Source organism: Gigantopelta aegis, chromosome 3 (genome assembly GCF_016097555.1).
Source record: "Gigantopelta aegis isolate Gae_Host chromosome 3, Gae_host_genome, whole genome shotgun sequence".
NCBI classification, from domain to species: Eukaryota; Metazoa; Mollusca; class Gastropoda; order Neomphalida; family Peltospiridae; genus Gigantopelta; species Gigantopelta aegis.
Window position 1 is genome coordinate 53,635,393 of NC_054701.1, and position 15,263 is coordinate 53,650,655.

Genomic DNA, 15,263 nt, shown 5'->3' on the forward strand with positions numbered 1-15,263 from the left:
AAGTTACACACACCCCCCCCCCCCCCCCCCAGCCCAGCCGGAAGACCCTTGGAATCTTCAACTTAGGAAAATCAAGGCCAGCTTCCGGCATTGCATGCAGGGGGACACCACGGACCCCGGCAAGCTGATGGGGAAGTTCTTGAACCAGGCCTGGACTCCACTGCAGGATGGTACCCAGTTCGAGCTTCACCACCTCCGGACCAAGTATGGACATTCGGGACTCGTAGTGACCCACTGGCGCCGAGACTGCTATCGACAAGGGATCCTGTTACGCGAGATGGATAGCCAGACCATACGCAGGATCCTCAATGCTATCTTCGGCGCCGGCTACCACCAGGTCATCCCAGCTATCATGGACAGGAAGCACGAAATCCCGAACTTGACCGCCTCACCCCTCATCAGCTCGCCGTAGGCGCCAACCTCTCTTAGGACAGGTAACCTCCTTTTTGGGGCCTAGTTGGACTTTAAGCTTTTTGGCCGTGGTTCAAAATGTTTGTTTATTATTTTGTAAACAGTCCAACGCACTTTATTTTGGCGCTCATTCAATTGCTCAAATTACCTTAAAACCTTTTAGGCCGAGCAAACAAAACTATTTTTGGAGTTAATTTCTTAGTCCAGATATGAGTAGGATGCAGCAGGTTATTCTATTTAGGACTTTGGACCTACCGCTTAATTTACTATTCCAAATTCTGCCCACCTCAAACTTACGAAACAAACGAATTAAGGACCATGACAGAATAAAATTGGATTTTCTTCATTGCTTTATCCTATTAAACTCTGTATTTGATTATTCCTTTGTTAATCTGTTTAATATACTATTAAAAAAAAGTAGTGTTGGAAAAACAGAATAAAACAGATTTTCGTGGATTATTTCTTTCATAATAAACTGACAAGTAAATATTTTGTAAATATCTAATTTAGCATTTACTTGTTTGGGTTCTCATTGATGTACAAGGTGGTGTTTACTCTTGAAATTAAAAGAAATATGTCAGTAAACAGGTGATTTGTGACCTTTATTGGAACAGACTATAACAAATTTTGATCGATTTATATTGTGTGTTACTGTAATTTGTGGTAAAAATTTATGTTGATCGTCCCTTGCTTTAAATTGTATAGCCAATGTGTTGTACGTGCTAAGGTGTTGTTAGTTAAACATTAATTAATTAATTCATTTATTCAAATAATATTGGTCACTAATTACCTTCAATGTAACGGAAAGTGTGTCCAATATTTTGTTTTTAAAATAGACAACTGTAACAACAAATTAAAAAACGTTACACATGTTGAATAAAACCAGCATATTTAATGTTAAGTTTAGCACATATATACAAAGGCAGCCGCGAATATATAGCACTAGTAGTATGCAGTATATATACATAAACACATAACAATGTAGAGCAGGACACTTAGTTCGCATTAATCATATAAAAAGTTCATTTGCATACTTTTCGATATCATAGGAACGGTGTGGTAGACCTAAGTCTATTGTCTGTTTCTAGTATTAGCATCCGAAGTGTTGTGAGCTGGGATGTAGTGCACTCTGAGTATCTTGGTAGGTGAAACTACGCACACCAGCCACCGTGGTTTCCTGTCGGTAGTATGCTTCATTTATCACTAGGTCGTTCATTGGAGTGGCTGACGACATGTCGCTGGAAATGTTTAATATCACTTGTGGACTTCCAGGAGGTGATGTGTCTGAGCTTGTCACTGAAAGCGGCGAACTGCTGATGCTTGGATGGTGCGTTTTCAATGACTTTGGACCAGTACACGGGCAATCGGGCGACATAGAGTTACTTGGATAGTACTCGGGAACACACAAGGACTGCAACGTACAGTTTATCCCTGCAACTGTCGTGCTCTGTGAGCGAGGACACGAGCTTGCGGACAGTGGTTCACAAATCTGTCTGTTTACTGATGACGGGATTATCAGTGGAGTGGTCATTCCCTGGCCTGACAGTTCTACACCTCTCTGTGGCAATCCGCGTGATAGTGGCATCTCATCTGGCTGGTTGGTGGAAAGCAGGGGTGAAGAAAACATGGTGGACTGTGATAACTGGTATCTACAGCTAGCCAGTGGAAAGCTCGGTACGGCGTAAGGTCTATATGCTGGTGGCATGTAGTGCAAGCTTAAAAAACAAGAGTAAATTCTTAAGGTAATAATAATAATAATAATGTTTCGTCCATCCATAGCGTCGATCATCCAAAAAAAACAACCCACTGTTTACCAAAAGTATGTATTTTAAATGCACACCAACTCGACCAATGAATAGTTTCATTACCCTCCAGCAGACGGCATGGTTAAGTATTGCTTTTATATGTATATATTGACCAATATGATTACAAAAATAGAAAATTTGTTTTGTTTCGAAAACATTTTACCATTTGTTTTTTTACGTCAAGCCAAACTAGAATTACTGACCAAAACATCTGCATTTTTGTTGCTGATACGAGCTATGGTTTAATTTAATTTAATTTTCATAATTTTAAATCAGCAGTTACTCTTAAAATATTTGTTTTTAAAAACACCCACCTCAAGATTGCGAAATCAGATAATTAGTAAACAGAAATAGGATAACGAATATATTTTTAATCCATACAAAAAGTATGTAAAAATACGGACTCTTGTTTTTTACGTCTAGTTAGATGTAAGAAACCCTCACAAAGCAGTAACTCATACTAGTAATATTTACTTTGATGATGGTCGTCTGACGTTTGGTTCTGTCCAAGTGGTTTGAACTGAGGCGGAAAGCACGTGACCGTCCACTGGCTGCATGCCAGCTGGTTGGGTGTGCGGGCTTTGGTAGAGCTGATTCCTCATCCATGACACATAACCATCCTTGGACTGACGCTTGAACTTAGAGCGGCGGTTCTGGAACCAGATCTTTACAAACATAGGAAGGTCTGTGATAATGGCTTTTATAACAACAAATAATCCTAATAATAAGAGAGAGAGAGAGAGAGAGAGAGAGAGAGAGAGAGAGAGAGAGAGAGAGAGAGAGAGAGAGAGAGAGAGAGAGAGAGAGAGAGAGAGAGAGAGAGAGAGACAGACAGAGACAGACAGACAGACAGTGACAAAGAGAGAGGAAGACAAAGTGACCAAAATTGAGAATCAATGCCTGGGTGGGTCATTATCAGATAAAGTCCCAGATCTCTGTCGCCACAAGATTTTCATGGTTTGTAACTAAGTAGTAATTTACAATATAAATTCATTATGGAATGGAAAACCTGATAAAATTAAGCGTAATGAAATGTCACAAAATATGAAAGATGGTGGTATTAAAGTTACATTAATAGAAGAATTTATTAAAGACAAAAAATTGCTTGGGTTAGAAGATTAGTTAACACCGATTCATAATGGAAGGGATTGATTATTCATGGGTATACATTTTTAGGTAATATAATGGTTTTTGACTCTGAAGGAATAGAAAAACACTGTCAATATATTTATAATTATTTCTGGAAAGAAATATTAATGGCGTGGGGAACATATCTTTAAAAATGCAAGTCAGACTCAGTGTTTGAAGAGATATTGTCAGAATATATTTGGAATAATAATGACATAAAAATAAATGGAAATTCAATATTCTATAGAGATTGGTTCGAAGAAGGGATAAAATTTATTAATGATTTATTTCACGATAGAGGTAAATTTTTAATTTATCATGAATTTAAGTTGGTTTTTAATATCAATGCTAATGTTTTAACTTTTCAAGGTGTAATTAATGCGGTAAAACAATATTTCAAATTGTGTAAAGTTGAACTGAAAAATAAGCTCCCGTCTCCTATATTGCCATATGTTAAATACAACAGTTAGAGGAAGTAAACATTCGGAACTTAAAATGGGAAAACATTTTTAACTACCTTTTCAGATTCTGATTGGAAAAATATAAATATAATTCCTTTATGCTGTACTGATAGTAGTGAATTGTGCTGGTTTCAGTTTAAAATAATACCTATTTATATAAAATTGGTTATATTTCTTGTTCGAAGTGTAATTTTTGTAATTTAGAACTTGGTACAATTATCCATTTATTTTGGGAATGCACTTTAGTCAACTCAATTTGGACTGATATTCAGAAATGGATTCATGTAAAAACGGGCAGCAACATTAAATGTAACAAAGAAAATGTAATTTTTGGTTTTAAAACCAGAAATAATGATCCCATTAATGCCATTGTACTTGTTACAAAACACTTAATATTTAAAAGTCATTTTAATGCGCATGTACCCAGTTTGAAATGGATCCAAAAAGATTTGACTGAATACTATTATGTGACTAAAGCAACAACTTTTTCCGCGTGCAATTATAAATTCACCAATTTTTTGTCAATTTGTCACAATTTATTTAAAACTTAGATTGTATTTCTTCTCTTCCTTTTGATACTTAGTATGTTCACGGTCTCCTTTTGACTTCCCCTGCGCGTGCTGTAACCTCACCGTGGTGCAGGGGTGTAACATTCTCTTTGAGAATGGCCAATACAGCACAAATAAATTTAGAGTAAAAGTCAGTATCTATCTGTGATATTTGTGTTTTTGCACGGTTCTTTACACTGTGTTTTTGTTTACATCTTGAATTTTTATATTGATGTTGATCATCACTTTATTTGCATTGGGGTGTCGTTAAACATTCATTCATTCATTCATTCATTATTTGCATTACCATAGTTTGACACCCAATAGCCGATGTATTTTTCGTGCTGGGGTGTCGTTAAACATTCATTCATTCATTCATTCCTTTTGACTTTTTCATACATGTATGTTGGATTATTAGTCACATATATTTGATTTTCTAGCTAAATATCTCTTTAACTACTTTATTTTTCATGTAGTTAAATATCTCTTTGTCATATTCAGTGGATATCATGTCAGTAAAAAAGGGAATATTAAAAACATATATATAAATTAATTATTCTAACCAAGACATTGTTTCGCTGATCATGATTTGTTTTTTTACTAATGCTATCACGTGTTAGCAAATTCACCATGTTGCCATGATATATCGTCAAGGCTATTATCGATATAAATGGCTAATTGTCAAATGAATCAGTTACTGGTATTATCAAAAGTGTTGTTTTTTCATATTACAGCATGTAAACACCAATTTCATTTACTAAAAATATTTGGGAGACAAATGCTACTCTCTTGCCAAGTTTCATTGTTTAACCATGATGGCAAAGCAACTTCATATTCACGGAGATGCTTAACTCTCGGAATAAAATCGTTAACATTTCGACAAACAGAATAACAAATATTGAAACTTTACTGTTTTGTTTCTTCGAATACTATGTTTTGATGTTTTTAAAGCACTTCAATCAACTTTCTTATGACAAGCAAATTATCTTTGTGCATTCGAGATAAAGAGAAAGTGGGGCGGTAAAATACAGCAGTTACATGTGACATATTGCCATAAATACAGAAAAAGAGTGAATATTTGCCTTCACTTCTGGCCACTTTTACGGCGAATTTTACTAATTCACCAAACTCTGATAACACTCTGCCGACTCATACGTACTTTGTATATGGTCCTACTTGAACCCAAACCACGCATTTGAGGTTATGATTATCGTTCAGCATTTTACAGCTCTGTTCCCACCAACGTCTTAAAACGTTTCAGAATCGTTTTGGACACGTTTCAACAACTTGCAATGTTCGGTCGTTCCTATTACAGTGCTGTTACAACGTTGTTGAAATGTTTCAACCAAACAGCGTCCGAAAGGTATTGAATGTGAACGCCATATTATGTTGTAAATAAGGCGTTTGCACCTTGAAATCAACTATGACGTAATACTTAAAACGTATTGAGTGTCAATACTGAAACGCTTTCAAAGGGATATAAAAAGGCTAGTGGAAACAGCTAGTCGATATTGATTAAAACATTTTATGAAATAGTTTGGAGACGTTTCAGAAGTGTTTTTTCAGTGGGAGCACATCTTAACATATGATACATTCAAGCAGATTGTTATTGTTGACGAGAAGTCAATTCTGGTTAATGAAATGTATTGAATCGGTGATAATCGATTTTCTTCTCTCTTTGTTTTGTGGCCAACACGCAAGACTTCATTAATAATTTAAGTGCATATAATTACCGCTTTGGCATCGACTGAATGGATAAATAGGATCTCAGTAAGTGTGAGCTGCTCAAAGTGACCATTACATTGTGGTGTTAGACCTATAAAAAAAACTTTCCTTTGATATCTATGAAAAAAAATGAAAATGTTTGGAGTTTTTATCGACACCACTAGAGCACATTGATTTATTAATCATCGGCTATTGGATGTTAAACATTTGGTAATTTTGACTTAGAGAGGAAACCCGCTACATGTTTCCATTAATAACAAGGGATCTTTTATATGCACTATCCCACAGACAGGATAGCACATACCAGTCTTTGCACGTGGTGCACTGGCTGGAACGAATGATAGCCCGACGGGGATCGATCCCAAACCGACCGCTCATCAAGCGAGCGTTTTACCACTGAGCGTTTCGCCGCCCTTGATATCTATGAAGCATAAAAGTAAATCTACATTAACTTAGTCAGTTTTGAAGGAGGGAAGGAATGCTTTATTTAACGACGCACTCAGTACATTTTAAATACGGTTATATGGCATCGGGCATATATATATATATATATATATATATATATATATATATATATATATATATATATTTTAAAAAACAATTTAAAGAAATAATGATCCTTTTACATGTTTCAATGTTATCTTCAGAAAGGATCTGCTAAATAACTGCTAAATATGACGTCATACATATTATGACGTTACTGTAGTAGAGGGGGATTGATTTAATTACGTCATTGTTGCTTTTATCTAACGAAGAGCATTAAGAAGTGGACAAAACTTTCTAATAAAATACATTTCCTTTGTCTTTCTTTTCATTTCATCATTGGTATCTATGTGATAAAATGGGAAAATGGTGAATTTAATATCTTTTTGTGCCGCACATGTATTTAAATGTGAACTCAAGGGTATGCATCTTGTTTCAGGTTGTTTTATTTGCTGTTTGTGTACGCGTACTCTGGCTCTCAGCTGATTGGTATGACCAATGTATTGTTCTTTGCAACCTTGGCATGTAATTACATAAATAACATTGTATACCATATAACCTAGCACGGCGTATCTGTATGATTGTGTCAAATATACAAACACGTGACCAACGTCTCCGGGAACTCAACATGTATCTTAAAACGCGAGGTTATCCAAAACAGCTAATATCAGATAGTATCGAAAAGGCGGTAGTATTAGATAGAAAATATCTTTTAAAACCAAAACAAATCGTTTCAGCGAAAAGGCCGCTGGCATTTGTATCCACCCATAACCCGCAGAACCCCGATATATATAAAAAGATCTCGTCAGAATTGCACATTTTAAAACAAAATGAAAACATGTCATCCATACTAGACTCTATTTCAATTATAAATAGTAAGAGACAAAGCAAAAACTTGAAACAGATACTGACAAAAGCACGATTTGAATCTACAACAGTAGAACATAAATGCAGTGTCAAAAAGTGTAACCGAAGTAACTGTGGTACATGCCAACATATTTTAGAAGGCACACATATAGAATTCAACCACAAAGGTTTATTTTGGGTACACAGGGATATGGATTGTTCCGTTAACAATGTTATTTATGTAATTACATGCCAAGGTTGCAAAGAACAATACATTGGTCTCTCTCTCTCTCTCTCTCTCTCTCTCTCTCTCTCTCTCTCTCTCTCTCTCTCTCTCTCTCTCTCTCTCTCTCGCAACCACACAGAAAACAAGAGAGGAAGGGTTACATTTTCCGATTAGCAGCAAGAGATCTTTTATGAATGAATGAATGAATGAATGAATTAATTAATTAATGTTTAAGGACAACCGAGCATCAAGTCAACCAATACTTTAAACAAAAATAGTGACCGTTTATTTTTAAAAGTAAAAGCATGAATTTGGGACATCATCTGATAATAACCCGGGTTTGGGTTGAGCGTATATTTTGCTTATGAAATATTTGTAGGTGGGGGTATTTTGCTTATGAATATTTGTAGGTGGGGGTTTTCTATTCTTTTCGTGCTTGGTCTTTGATTTTTTACGTTTTGGTTAATTTCGTTATAAACACACGCTCTTACCGCAAGTCGTTCGCCGTTGATATCGAGTGTCTTGGTTAACTCCTCCATTGTGTACGTATCTGGGTACTGGGTGTGGCAAAACACCTTCTCCAAACAGGCCAGCTGAAGATATAGATGAATTAAAGCACATTTACAAAGTGAAAATATAAGTAGGCCCTACTAGATACTATACATGTCGCTCTCAAACGGGAGGTCTTTTCGTCTTCAGGGCCGTACCCTCCGGGGGGGCAGGGGGGGGGGAAGCTGCCCCCCCCCGAGAATCTTGTCCTTTTTTTTTTTTTTTTTATATATCTCCAGTAATAGCATAGAAATGTCAAGATTTAATCTTTATAGTATGTTAAAAATTATTTATAAAATTTAGTGCCCCCCCATGGATTTTGGTCAGGGTACGGCCCTGGTCTTTTAATCTACTTTTCTAAACCTTGCAGTTCGGCACCCACAATTCTTCTCTGTGATTTCTGCATCTGTGGAAGGTTCTGACTGGGGATTCGGAGAGTACAAACTTTACACTGGCTGGAACGATGAATAGCCCAATTGGCCCACCGACAAGACAAGACTTTATTTACACTCGGGCCGTTGCACAACGGCATAAAAGGAATATATACATAAACAGTTTGTTATATATACTAGACAAGATGGTTGACGGTAAATACAGTAATTACCATACATACACACATACGCATATAATCACCCATATCAATATATTATGTAATAATACAGATATTTAATACAGATATGCGGGCATCCAAGTACTTATAAACGAATAGATTGGTAATATTTTATTAAATATATTTGGTTTTGATGGTGTTTGTAGTCAAGGGCGCTTGAATTCATTAATTATTATATTTATGAAACATGCTCATTTCTTTAGGGTACTAATTCGTTTATTCTCCAATAGTTCTCTAAATGTGTAAGTACTTGGTCGCGTATAATAATATGGGTGTAGAAACTGACTCTTGAAAAATGGCAAATGAAAAGATAATGGAACATAATGTACGTATTCTATCTTCTAAACCAAACAACTTTCGGTTGGGTCAAAGTTCGAGGTGCACCCAACTTTTGATAGAGAAGTGAACATCACAAGTCCTGTGATTGGTGATAAATGTGAGTGTGTTGGATGTAAAAAGAAATAGTTTCATCTGGGCAAATAATGTATGCAATTTTATTTCATCTAGTACCACTGTGTCAAGTAGCCTTGTGCTTGAGACATGTATGGGGTACCTGTACAACAAAGTACTTGAATTTTGTGCGGAACTAGGGTGGTAATAGACGGTACCCGTTATCTCAGAAATGAGCAGCGTGACCCCATTTTTTCTGATCCACTTTAAGGGTGAGGAGTGGTTTGTTTATATTCGTGGCGTTTATGTCGGTTGATACACTGCAGAGTTTTAGCTACATGTCACTATTGTCGTCTGTGGGATTTGATTTGGTAGTATACACCCTATAGCACATAATAAAAAATATTATGATTTTGTCATTTTATTTAATTAAACTATACTGGTTGATTAATTAGCAGCCACTCGACCATGCAAGTTCACAATGACCGAGACAATAATCACTGTACATGGCTCTGAATGGAGTTTGAATCAAAGTTAGCACTGAGGAAAAGTTGGTTTTGGCCTATAATTCATACTGTAAAGATTTCAAGAATTTCTTTTTACATGGTATTTGAATTGACATATACAACTGCTCTTAAATATGGTATTATATATAGGCAACCTGAACTAAGATTTTAATGTGCCGATAGTGGGTTAATGTCTTTAGTTTCTATTAACATAAAAAAATAACTATTATTTTTTTATGTATGAAATTCAAAAAATTCAAATTTGTAAAAAGAACTTGATTTTTATTGTCATTTTGACATATTAATAGGGTGTTAAGTTATATTTCAGACAGATTTGAAGAAAAACTTTACCAAAAACATAATTAAATTTGTTGTCACTATTGTGCCTTCTGTTCTTATTTATACATAACAATAAGCTTGTTAAACATATATTTAGATCTTTAGATCAATTTTTTTTAAATAATCACTTAGTTTGCTCTCATGAAGATTATTTTAAGTTTATACTAGATTCAGAACCATTTTTTTCAGATTTGATTATCTCCCTTGGAGTAAGTTGATAATTTATTGTTAAAGCTGTATTACCCAATGTTACTAGCTAAATAAAATGCTGGATTACAGATTGTAGGAATACATCCAATACACATATTGTATTCATCTGGATTAGAAAATATTGCAAGAAAATAGATGTTCGAGTAATTATGTCATTTAAAAATAGTGTTTGTTTTCAATAATTAATCAAAAATAAATGTGTGAAAGCTGGATGATAATTCCAGATATCACAAATATTAAAACTTCCAACTACAGTAGGCCAAAAATAAAATATAGTCAGAAATATTGGTGGCTGCCAATGGTTTTGATGGTTCATTATGAAAATCAGCATGGCTGATGGATTTGAAATGCCCACACCTGGTAACTTCAAACACACCAAGCATACAGGATTGCCTTCCAACACTAATGTTCAAGATATTAAGTGATTACTTCATACAGGTACAGTCATGTTGGCGTTTCCTTCATCAGATAGTGTATTTGTTTTAATACTGATATTTCTTTGATGTGCCGTTAAGGTCTTCATAATCTTGGGGTCAGTCAAGTGCATGTGTTCTTTGTGCTAATTCAAGGTTCAGGTTTAGTACTAACCTGTACATCAGTGTACTTGATTCTGTTTCTCATCACCTTCTTTGTCCGTAGCTTGGGCGTCTTTTGTGACACAGAATTTGATTTCACTTTCATTGTGTATCCCTTGAAATAAACAAACAAATTAGATATAAATATGATTACAAGTGTGTGACAGTTTCAAACATAAATAGGATTGTCCCGATCGGCTTGGGATATTAATTGATTTTGGGGCGGCTATAGCTATGCAGACACACAAAGAGTTATTTGGTTTCAGTCTTAAATTTGTAGAGAGAGAGAGAGAGAGAGAGAGAGAGAGAGAGAGAGAGAGAGAGAGAGAGAGAGAGAGAGAGAGCACAATGTTGCCTACATACATGTATGATTTACCTGCATGAATCCCAGTTTATCACATGACATGACTAAAAACAAAATCCAAAGAAACAAATGCATATTATTAGGCCTATTACAGAATTATTTACAGTAATAAAGCAGGACGGTTATCCCACAGTACCCTGTGATCTTAATAAAACAGGGACGTATTTCCTTTGTGTCTAGACACCTTAACTGGTGAACATCCAAAATATACACCTGTCAATTAGGAATCACAGGTACAGGCCACAGAAAGAAAATACCAATTAACTAGGAAAACACTCCGATTATCATTTCAGTACGTGGGTTGACATATGGACAAAACAGACCGGCCTCGGTGTGGTCGTGGTTAAGCCATCTGACTACAGGCTGGTAGGTACATGGTTCACAGCCCGGTACCTACTCCAACCCAGAGCGAGTTCATGAGGGCTTAATGGGTAGGTGTATTACCATTACACCCTCTCTCTCAATAACCACTAACCAACTAATAACTAAACCACTGTCCTGGACAGACAGCCCAGATAGCTGATGCCTGTACCCAGGAGAGCGTGCTTGAACCGTAATTGATATAAGCACGAAAATAAAGTTAAAATAAAAGGATAAAACATAATACAGTTATTTCGACACTTTGACAATGGTGGTTTATTTTGTATTGACAAATAATATATACTTATTACTGGCTTATTGGGATGGATATTATGACAGACCATTGCAATGCATCCGCAAAAATCAGGTACGTTTTGTTTCTTCAGTTCTAAGACTAATTCCTGACGTGACGCGTTAAGCATACGTAACCACCGGCTCGCCAGAGGGCGTATTCACTGGGATGGTAGAAAATGGCTGCGCCAGTTATATATAATAGCCGTCACATTTAACCGTTTTATTAATTAACTATACGATTATACTTGTTGATATTAAACAATAATGTGCATTATATATCGTTGAATATGCATACCAGTCCAAAAGCCTTGCTTATGCATTCCTTTAAAGATATTTCAAATCTCATATACTCAATCTCATATGTTTCTACGAGGCAGACATCGGTTCTATGGCTACGGTGGTTTAAAACCTGAATATATAACCGTAGATTTTGCGATCGTACAAAAGAAAAGGATCCACAATTCTCTTCATATGCTTTTACATGTAACATTTATGTGACCCATTCATGACATTAATATACCTACCGATGTCGTTTTAATCAAGTATAAACAATGTAGACAAACTATTCTTAGTTTTCGCTGCGAATTGTTTCTTTACACTGGCACCCCAAAAGTGCTTCTCTAATAGTAATGTAAGTGTAATGCAGAACGGTAGCCGGTCTTAATGTGGGTATCAGCTAACGTCCGCGAACTATTTGATTTGTTCCCAACGTAGCCATTTGGTTTACCGTGAAGCGCTCGGTCTGGTTGAACGCAGTCCAGACGTTTCCTTCCCGATTCAGTTCATCACAAATCAGTTCGACCCAACCGACGAAATAGTGCAAATGTGGCAATGTACCTAAATAAAAATAACATTGGTCTCTAGTTTGTCACTTTATTACTAACCTGCACTATCTGCTAATAAAGTGGGGGTTTTAGGGGTTTTTTGTTGATGATTTTTGGTGTGTGTGTGTGTGTGTGTGTGTGTGTGGTGTGTGTGTGGTGTGTGTGTGTGTTGTGTGTGTGTGTGTGGTGTGTGTGTGTTGTGTGGTGTGTGTGTGTGTGTGTGTGTGTGTGTTGTGTGTGTGTGTGTGTGTGGTGTGTGTGTGTGTGTGGGGGTAATGCTGTTTACATATTTTGTGCATTTTTCCAAAAAGGTTTTACTTTTCTTCTTACGTCAAACAAAAATTATATGAAATTATTTACACAAAAAAACCCTACATTTTTATAGGATGGCAGGCCCGTAGCCAGCATTTCGAGTGGTGGGAGGGTTCGACTAGGTATTTGCCGGGGCCTTTTGGATATGAAGTTGCTTGGGAGCGTGAAGCGCCCGAACTTTGTATGGGGTTCCAGGGGACTGCCTTCCCGGAAAAGTTTAAATCTCCGAAAGCCTAAAACGCGTTTTTCTGGCATCTGGTACTTAAAAATTTATATTTTAAAACAACGATTTTTGACTATTTTGTAGATTGTATTTTTGTTATTAATGTTATTTAAAAAAAAAAAAAATCCAAGATAATGAAATTATAGCACACAACAGGAGGTACTGACCTGGGGTACTGACCCGAGGTATATGTTAAATATTTTATGCAATTGCTTATCATAACCTTAGTAACAGAAAATATACGTGTACCTCAGAAAAAGATAATTAGACCGCCCTACGATGGATTATTCACAGATGCCACCCTGATTAACACTGTTGTTCTTTTTGTCTTACTCTATGCAGACGACACAGTGCTTTTTGCAGATAATTTTGAAGATATGCAAACATTACTAAATACTATTAATTCATATTGTACAGAATGGAAACTAACTGTCAATTGTAAAAAGACAAAAGTTTTAATTTTTAGTGGCAACAAGAAGGACTACAACAAAGTGTTTTATTTGGGAAAGTCTAGACTTGACAAAGTAGATACTTATAAATACCTTGGTGTTGTATTCCATAAATTAAATAAATTTACTAATGCAAGAAAAATGTTGTACGAACAAGCAAATAAAGCTATGTACTTCGTTCTGAAACAAGTAAAACGCTGTAATACATCTATTCACTGTCAGCTAAAGTTATTTGATTGCATGGTTATACCAGTCCTTTTATATGGATGCGAAACATGGGGTTTCGAAAGTTTAGCTTCATAGATAAACTGTATAATACATTTTTAAACTACTGTTACCAGTGAGGAATTCTGCACCGCTGTACATGTTGTATGGAGAACTTGGACGTTTCCCGGTAACTATAACTGTAAAGCTAAGGATGATTACCTTTTGGTTCAGACTAATTACAGGGAAGCAGTCCAAGTTATCATTATTTGTTTATAGATTGTTGTTGAATGACTACAATAATAATATTTACAAACATAAATGGATAGATTTTGTATGAACCAATATTGGATAACATTGGTTGTACATATATATGGATGTCACAATGGAATAAAATTGCAAGTGCTACACTTTTTAAAGAATTTATTTCTTTAAGATTTACAGATCAATTCCTACAAACATGGTACAGTCATATCGATAATTCTGGAAAAGCTTCAAATTATAAACTGTATTACATTACTGTAATATGAGACATATTTAACATCCCCTGAGAAAAAAACATTGGTGTCCATTATTACGTTTTAGACTCTCAAACCATAATCTCCTCCATTGAAACAGGTAGATGGACACGAATACCACTACATGATAGAATATGTCCCCTCTGCAACAGTGACGACATCGGAGGCGAGTTCCACTATATACTGAAATGCCCCCTTTTTTTTAAAAGAATCCAGAACTATTTACTTACCACAATACTTTCAATCAAAACCTAATACATTTAAAGTTTATAATATTTTCAACAGCAAGAAAACCTGTGTCTTTCGTAAATTGTCAATTTTCTGTAAATTTATAATGAATACTAAAGTCCCCCGGCTAAAATACCTATATGAATATGTATGTATGTATGTATGTATGTATGTATATTTTTATTATTAATATTATTATTATTAATTATTATTATTTATGTGAAATACTTATATATTTGCCACCATGTCAAAATATATGTATAATTGTATTATGTACCTCATATGCCGTGGTTTACGGCCTGAGAGTAACTAAAGTTCAGTTCAGTTCTGTCAATCTATTTCTATGGACGTCCGAATGAGTCCCCTGTCCTTATTTTACATGCACAGCATATATGATTATATTCGGTCAGGATTAAACGACGTTCAAGTGCATATTACATCTCTAAAATAATATCTATTGAATATGAAATGTGTAGTGGACATTGTTTTGAATAATAGTAATAATAATCAACAAAGAAAACACCTCGAAATGTTATCAAATTTACCCCACCCTATCAATGTACAAACAATGACTATGTTTGCTATAATATGGTCTACATGTGACAAAAGGGTTAAAATGTATTTTAATGGTGTTATGTTTTTTACGTGTATTATTAATATGGAATTTGTGGACGA

The 15,263-nt window shown here is 35.4% G+C and overlaps 1 protein-coding gene across 1 annotated transcript; it reads right to left on the reverse strand.

Moving 5' to 3' along the window:
* Window positions 1-1,299: 1,299 nt before the first annotated feature.
* LOC121368725 (paired box protein Pax-6-like) lies at window positions 1,300-11,218 on the reverse strand. Its single transcript, XM_041493474.1, has 5 exons — window positions 11,189-11,218; window positions 10,826-10,927; window positions 8,125-8,226; window positions 2,691-2,881; window positions 1,300-2,126 (listed from the first exon to the last, which is right to left on the reverse strand). The coding sequence occupies exons 1-5, from the start codon at window positions 11,216-11,218 to the stop codon at window positions 1,502-1,504; spliced, it is 1,050 nt and encodes a 349-aa protein (XP_041349408.1). The 3' UTR covers window positions 1,300-1,501.
* Window positions 11,219-15,263: the final 4,045 nt, after the last annotated feature.

Bases quoted from the DNA above. Each gene is read 5' to 3' on its own strand.
- LOC121368725 (XM_041493474.1), bottom strand. From the start codon at position 11,218: ATGTCATGTGATAAACTGGGATTCATGCAG. The intron at 10,928-11,188 runs GTAAATCATACA...GTTTATTTCAAG, and splicing joins ATAAACTGGGATTCATGCAG to GGATACACAATGAAAGTGAA. The intron at 2,882-8,124 runs GTAAGAGCGTGT...ATGTTTGTAAAG, and splicing joins TCAACGGCGAACGACTTGCG to ATCTGGTTCCAGAACCGCCG.